This window comes from Chelonoidis abingdonii, chromosome 1 (assembly GCF_003597395.2).
Source record: "Chelonoidis abingdonii isolate Lonesome George chromosome 1, CheloAbing_2.0, whole genome shotgun sequence".
Taxonomy (NCBI): Eukaryota; Metazoa; Chordata; order Testudines; family Testudinidae; genus Chelonoidis; species Chelonoidis abingdonii.
The window spans coordinates 17,586,782-17,594,950 of NC_133769.1; the positions used below are offsets into that span (position 1 = coordinate 17,586,782).

The window sequence follows — 8,169 nt, forward strand, 5'->3', positions numbered from 1 at the left end:
CTACTCCTCTTGTCAGGGAGGAGTACAGAAACCGCTTTAAAGAGCCCTTTATATCAATATAAAGGGCCTTGTTGTGTGGACGGGTGCAGGGTTAAATTGGTTAAACGCTGCTAAATTTGGTTTAAATGCGTAGTGTAGACCAGGCCTCAGAAAGTAGTTTCAGGAGAACAGGTGTTCCATTCACTAGCTAAAAGCTTATTTTGCTTCAGTGAGCAAGAGGAGGGGGGAAAAAAAAAAATGTTGCTTCCCCCCACCGCCCCTTAACGTATCTACAAGGACTGCATGTCTTGTAATGAGCGACACAAATTTGGTCAAATTTGTGCGCAGCGTCTTTTAGTCACAGCTAGAACTGAAAACTATTTGGAAAAGTCATACAATTGGGGAGTTTGATAAGTTTTCTTAATTAAAAGCTTTTTATTTATGTATTTCAACTGTGAACTAGCTTTTAACAAGCTGCAGTACAGAGTACAAGCTATGAAAGCAGGGGAAGCTCTTAAATACTGTCCTTGAAACACTATGGTGTGGATCAGATACAGTATTTGTCTTTAAAAGCTGCTGCTGTTCCTGATTGTAACTCCCATTTCACAAGTACCAGGATAATAATTAGGGGTCAAAGAGCTGCATTCATGCTAAACTGAGAAGGTGTTTTGTAACTGGGAGCACAGCAAGTCACTGTAGTTCAAATAATGTTGGAATTATTTTTAATACATCAAGATAAAAGTTACCTCCTCTGGCCAGACACTTTAGAACCCGCAGCAGTAGTTGAGTACACTGTCAGGTTTAACCTCAAATCACAGGCTTTCTATTTTATAAAGCTTCAGTCCTCTGTTGACCTGGCATTACCTGAAGCCCAAATTCATTTGAATCTACCTTTTTCTCTCTCCATGGGCATTTATACAGCACGTACCAAGAGTAGCTACATGCTAAAGAGTCCACAAAACAGCGTTTCATATCTGTTTGTCAGTGCTTGTTTGCTACCTGTGCTTGATCAGATGGAAGTGGCCAGAAATCCCAGTGTCAGCTGACACTGGGATTACGGTAACAGGTTCATGCATGCTTCACTGACCCAAACCTGTCTCCTTTGCTATAATCATCCATCCCTGGAGGATCCTCTTTCCGTACCTGTGTCTGTTAAGTCCATTGTTCTGGATCTCTTCAGTGTTCCAAGTGGTTTATATTTGGGCTCGCTATTTATACTGTATGACTTGCAGAGTGGCTTTAAGCTGATAAGAACAAGGAAAACATTTCTTTAGAACTCTTCAGACATGGAAAAATATTATGCGAGAAGATCAGGAGCAAAATTAAATTGGTTAATTCTTTCAGCACCACTGCTTCATGCCTTTCATGCTAGCTACTAAAAAAAAAAAAAAAAAAGGTGCTAAAGTTACTGATGACATTAAGAGCTGAGGTAAAAAGGTATAGCTTTCTTGATAGGTTGCATGCAACCTAACAGGATCACAGGGCAGCAATCCTGATGCTATCAAGTTAAATGCATTTAAGTATAAACCAGCCACAAAGGTAGGGCAGGTGGAAAGGAAGATGGGAATTCAAGACAGACTTTGGAGAAACTCAATGCTGCTGAGTAAGACCATTTTTCTGTGTAAAAGGGTCTCTGTAACAGAGATCAAGCTCCTCACTTGGCCCCTTCCCCTCTAACACTAACTTTGTATGCTAGTATTGCAAAGCTCTTCTGACCCCTGCATTTGCTCACCTGGAAGGGCAGGATTAGAGACATTGGTGACAGCAGGGAACACTGGAACTTTGTACAGAGAAGGTAAGAGTTCAAGTCCCTGTGGAGATTTTTGTTTTACTTTTTAAGAGGAAGTGTCCTACTGAGTTTCTCTAAAGTAGCATTACTAAAAGGGGTGAGACAAGGTATAATGAGTTACATTCAGAGGACAGGGATGTCCCCAATTCAGTTAGCATAAGAGCATCAATGGAGATGCCTAAAAATGAAAATATCCAATTCAAATATGTAAAAAGTGGGTGTGAATTACACACACCATGTTTAAGAACAGTAACAGAGCAGAATGTAGACATGACAGCTCCTTGAAAACCAAACAGGATGAGGGTGTTGAGTGCAGGAGACTAAGACAGAGTATGAACAGATGGGAGGAAAAGAAAAACCATACTGGCTATGGAAGATCTGGAAGATTTCCTGCTTGAAGTAGAGTGTGGGTTGCCATCATCTGCTTTACAGCAGTCAAACTGAAGCACCACCAATATAGCCTACACCAACCAGCCAAACCACACTTACATTTTTACAACTTCATCTGCTGTTGAACCCACCGGAACTACGTTGGGATACACATTCACAGGACAGATATAACCCAAGAAATCCTTAATCTAAATAAGAGGAAAAGTAGCTTATTACTTACATTGAAATATATATATTCATAAGACTACCCCATGCAATGCAGATCACAGTACATACACCAAAGAATGGGTTTTGCCAACAGCCTCAAAGCTCGTCAGCTCACATTCTGGAACCGTGTCAAAGTGGACAACTAGGCTATAATTTAAATAAGAGAGACAAAATATTTTTCTTATTTTTTTTATTATTATTTTTAAATTAAAAGTTTCCCTGCCCCTTCCCTTGCAATATTAAAATCATCTCACTGGTATTTTAAAACTGAAATCTACTTCCCTAGGAAAGTGAATTGTCCTCCATGGCATATGTATTGGTTCATGATTGGATGGTTATTTTTCAGCATTAACTTGATTTTTTTTTTTAGTGGAAGAAACATTGTATGCCTTCTAAATAAGCTCATGCTCCTGTACAAAGTGCTGAAAACACGAGATAGGAATCTCTTGGCACAATTTGGATCAACAGTGACAGCCAGGATATGGAAAGATTGTATGCGCGTTCTCTCCCAGACACAGAAAGAAAAACAAGCCAAATGTCAACCAGATGTTCCATTAGAAATGCAAGAGTTTATCTTATTCTGTAACATTAAAAAACAAAAACAGCCTACTTAATTAAGTAGGTAGCCATCAAAAAAGTGGAACTAAAAAGGTTCAAAAAGGCAACAAAAATATAGGATTGTGGAACAGCTCCATATGAGGAGAGATTAATAAGACTGGAACTTTCAGCTGAAAAGAGACGACTAAGGGGATAAGAGGTCTATAAAATCATGACTGGTGTGGAAGAAATAAGGAAGTGCTATTACTCCTTTCCTAACTAGGAGTCACCAAATGAAATTAATAGGCAGCAGTAAAACAAACAAAAGAAGGATTTCACACAGCGCAGCAGTCCAACCTGTGTAACTCCTTGCCAGAGGATGTTGTGAAAGCCAAAACTAACAGGGTTCAAAAAAGAACTAGATAAGTTCATATAGGATAGGTCCAGCAATGGCTATAAGCCAGGATGGGCAGGGATGGTGTCCCTAGCCTGTTTGCCAGAAGCTGGGACTGGGCATGGATCACCTGATGATTACCTGTTCTGTTCATTCCCTCTGGGGCACCTGACAGGATACTGGGGCACTGACAGAATACTAGGCTAGATGAACCTTTGGTCTGACCCAGTATGGCATTATGGTTCTTAATCACAGATAACTGCTAGAGAAATGATGTTAGCCCAGGTATTAGGCAGGATTACAACATGGGCTTGCGACAACTATGTTGGAGCAAGGTTGTTTTTACAGTGCCTCGATCCCTACCTTTTCAACACACTATCCCCCTCTCATCACCAGACAACTTGTACCAAAGCTTGACAAGTCAGAACGCAACATCCCCTACTCTATAAAGTGAACAAAAACGACTTCTAACATTCATTCCTGAAGCAAACACCATTGTACATACCTCACTGTAAGAGGAATGAAAAGAGAAGCAAGCTCTGTATGAACTCTCTCCAGTCCTATAAAGAGACATGGCAAAATAAATATTACTTTTCCAGTTAGTAGTTGCAAGTTTCTTATCAGTAAGTGAACACTATCAAATTATAGGGTAAACAAGTGTGCTCTGAGGAAATCCATTTTAAGGCACAGCAAAGTGGATACTGAACAGGCACCCTCAACTGCACTTCTTTGAGCACTCACCAGTTAACTGCTATGTAAGCACATTCTACTACAACAAGCAAACTCAAAATTGCCAAACTTATTTCAGCTGCAGTTTAAGTAGACTTTTGGAATTATTTCAAATTCCAGAGAGGACTCAATAGCTGTGCACAACTCAGGCAAAGCATTATTGAGCACCCAAATAATGGTTTTATTCGTAGCCCAAATGCCTTGATAATACTCTGCTCACCTTACTATTATATTGGTTTTTCTTGTCCTCTCTCCAAACCACATTGTGGAAGGTTTGACACTAATTATACGTAAAGGGGTTCCATTTTGGGATGTCATTCCACAAGGCAACCTATTCCCTCGAAGATAGTCATCATCCTATCAGATAAGGGTGTCAAATGAGAAACAGAGGCAATGCAATCATGCCCTTTCAATCCCTATGTCATTTAACTATGTCTTAACGTACAATTTGTATGGGAACATGAGCAATACCATACCTGACCAGACCAACCTTCCAACTAACCTCCTTCACCTCTACTGGAATGAGAGTCTTGAAAGACTATGTCCTCTCTATCCCATCTTGGTTCCTTCCCATTTTCAGACTGGCTTCCTCAGATGTGGTATTGGGCCCTGCCTGCAATGACCCTGTAGGCTGTGTAATCCCATCTATCCTCCTCCAGTTCTGAACTTCAGCTTTAAGATGCTGTACTTGGCTCTGAGGGTCATGAGCTTTTTGAGCAAGTGCATTCATATACCACTTGGCCATAGAGCAGGTAATCATATACTCTGCTTTATGTGCATTAGCTTAGAATAGTTTAGTCTCCTGTGGTATACTTTGGTCCAATTTCCATTGTTGGGTTTAGTGTGTGGGTACTAGGTGGTGCTGGTGGCCTAACATACAGGGGGTCAGACTAGATGATCTGGTGATCTCTTCTGGCCTTAAACTATAAATAGTTTAACCTCCCAACCCCAAGCCCAACCCCACCCACTCCACCCCACCCCCGTTTAATCTGAATTTGGTCTTTCTCCTCCAGAAACTGGGATTTTTATTCTAGATACTAGTGACACCAGGAACTTGTTGGTTTCAGCTGGTAGAAGGTATAGGGGGTGCAAAAGGTTTTACAAGGATCCCCTAGATCAGATATATGCATATTAGTTCACCAAAAGGTGGCATGTAAGATCTCAGTTGAGAGCCAGTAGCCTACAAGTCATAATCATTGCAAAATTTATATACAGATAATATTTAAGAAGTTATGCATCTATGCAGAAAATTATGTTAAGGGCTTGGGATTAAGGCAGGTGACATACCTCAGCCTTTCGGGCAGGTGGTAACAGATGCTTATCTCCCTGTCAGGTCATATGTGTATTGTATCGCCTCACCACATATGTCTATTTGTATACTGAGCCTGAGGCTAATCAAGAGATTGCAAAATCAACAAGAAAGGAAAGCCACAGGAAGAAACGATCAGCAAGGGGTGTCCTGTTTAGGAATAAGGACAAAGGATTGTTCCGATAAGTCTACCAGTATCAAGAGACACCCTGAATCCTTCACAAAGGAGACAAGCTAACTGCCTGTTTGTCTTATGAAAGGAGGGTCAAAGCCAGTCTGGCTGCATAACACTGGAAGGACTTTGTGCAAGCATTATGCTACAAGACATGACAGCATCTAGTTAATTAAACATGCGTTTTAGAACACAGACTATGATTTTATTTAATGTGTAATCATTTGTTTCTAATTATGTCTGCCTGCTATTGCTTGAATCTCTGTGGTTTGTTAAATAATCTTCTACTTGATTTCACTATAAACACATCTAAGTGTTGTGTGGTAAGCAGTGTGGTGATCTGAATGGAAGTGGTTAGCTGAGGTGGACTGTTTTTTGGAAGCCACAGATCCAGGAATACTATGAAAGTTCAGGGGCTGGATGTTCCAGGAAGATGCTTGGAGGGGGTTTGATGGCTGGGATGTATCTATTGCTAAAGTAGGGAGAGAGCACGAGAGCATAGCCTCTGTAGACTACGAGTGAAGTGCTTGTGTTGCCTGTGACCGGTGGAGCTCGGGAGTTGACCACCAGCAGGCACAAACAAGGCTCCCTCATGCTAAAGGCAGGTGGTTTCTGAGGTGCCTCACAGCTCTGGATACCCCCTGGAAGTACACCTCTACCCCGATATAATGCTGTCCTCAGGAGCCAAAAAATCGTACCGCGTTATAGGTGAAACTGCATTATATCGAACTTGCTTTGATCCGCCAGAGCACGCAACCCCGCCCCCCCCGGAGTGCTGCTTTACCGTGTTATATCTGGATTTGTGTTATATCAGGTTGCATTATATCAGGGTAGAGGTGTATCACAACTAGATTTTAAGTACGAAATTAAGTTTTTTTGTTGTTTAACTTTAACTACTGGCTCAACTTGTTACTCCCCTCAGTACCGTATTGCCACTCTGTCTGAGCTTCCTCGGGGAACTCTCTGCTTGAGAAGGTTAATATTGTAAAGATTAGTGTCTGCAATCACTCGTTTTAAAAACAAAGTTCACAGTTGATTTACAAAATGATACGCACCCGTGGATGTCTACATGCATGAATCTGAGTGTGCCGATCTGTGGTAACATGGTAGAGGATTTCCGGCATGTTTTTGAACATGTCCAGTTTGTTCACATGGACCTAAAGAAAATATATTTAGTCTTGTAAGTAGCTTCATGCATTTAACAATCTGGAGTTGGACTGTATCAATAACCACTCATCAGGAGTAAATCTGCTACCAGAAATACTACCAGAGACCAAGAAAAGGAGAATGGTCAATTACTCAGACATTCTCAACAAGGGAAGTAGAGCTAAGGATTTGGCACATCGTTGGCTAATGTCTACAACAGGTAGATACTGTATATTCTAGGAAGGATAGGGACTCCCTGAACATGCTCAGTGACATCCACTGCCCATCAATATCAGGATCTTACTTCTCATATGTAGCCCAGGCAACTCCCCACCACAGAATTCCTTACAGGGCATTCCATGGCTGCCATAGGGTAAAGGGTAGAATGTGTCTCTTGGAGAATCAGAATGAACTTCTGACTGGAGAACCCAGAAGTCTGAGTAGATAGCAACCACTGAAGTGGTTTAGTTGGCATGGTTACTATGCACCACAAAAGCTCATTTACCAGGTTATCATTAGTATAGTGAACAGAAGTGTGCAAACCTTTCAGACATAGCAGAAGTCCTCTGAATGTTCATTTTCCAGGTCAGTATACTGCGCACAATCAGCACTGAGGTTCTGTTTATAAAGCAGTTATTATGAAAGTGTTACCTTGACTCCAAGTTCTTCACTGAGGTTTGTGAATAAATATTCATATCCATAGGCAGCTTTGCAATTTAGCCATACAACATGATAGCGACTCAGAGTGATCCAGCTTCGCACTAACTCTAATATCCCATTTAAACATTCCTCCTAAAAAGGTTAGAAAAGTTTGTGTGTTTAACTTTGTAGATATATCCAAGTCACTGGACTTCAGAAATGTTTTAGATCAGTGTTTCTCAGCTCCGGGGGTTATGACCCCAAAGGGGTCCCAGAGCGTGTTCAGGGGTCACAAACAGAGCACTAGCCTTGAGCCCCATGCCACAGGAGGCTCCACAAAGCAAATATACATGTTTCAGCCCAGAGCCCTGAGTTTAAGGTATGGCATCACTATTTTGGGGGAAGGGGTCCAAATGGGGTCACCAGCACAAGGTTGAGAAACACTGTTTTAGATAACGTGTTTAAAAAAATTATACAAAGACAAAACACCGATAAAGCCATTGATGTAATTAATCTTGAAATTAGATGAAGGTTTCTAACCATCAGAGGAGTGAAGTTCTGGAACAGCCTTCCAAGAGCAGTAGTGGGGGCAAAAGACATATCTGGCTTCAACACTAAGCTTGATAAGTTTATGGAGGGAATGGCATAATGGGATAGCCTAATTTTGGCAATTAATTTGTTTTTGACTACTAGCGGTAAATATGCCCAATGGCTTGTGATGAGATGTTAGATGGGGTGGGATCTGAGTTACTGCAGAGAATTCTTTCCTGGGTGCTGGCTGATGAGTCTTGCCCACATGTTCAGGGTTTAGCTGATCATATATGGAGTCAGTAAGAACGTATCTTCTAGAGCTGATATGCTCAGAGATGAGTGTGCTC

General features: G+C 41.2%; 1 protein-coding gene across 1 annotated transcript in view; it reads right to left on the minus strand.

The window, feature by feature from the left end:
- The window catches only part of DCLRE1C (DNA cross-link repair 1C), a 32,927-nt gene that overhangs the window by 5,057 nt on the left and 19,701 nt on the right, over positions 1–8,169 (minus strand). Inside the window, exons 6-11 of the mRNA XM_032799967.2 lie at positions 7,304–7,444; positions 6,562–6,663; positions 4,246–4,382; positions 3,802–3,856; positions 2,258–2,346; positions 1,123–1,223 (exon numbers count right to left, since the gene is read on the minus strand). Of these exons, the coding sequence (XP_032655858.1) occupies positions 1,123–1,223; positions 2,258–2,346; positions 3,802–3,856; positions 4,246–4,382; positions 6,562–6,663; positions 7,304–7,444 (625 nt within the window). The remainder of the gene's footprint in view (positions 1–1,122; positions 1,224–2,257; positions 2,347–3,801; positions 3,857–4,245; positions 4,383–6,561; positions 6,664–7,303; positions 7,445–8,169) is intronic.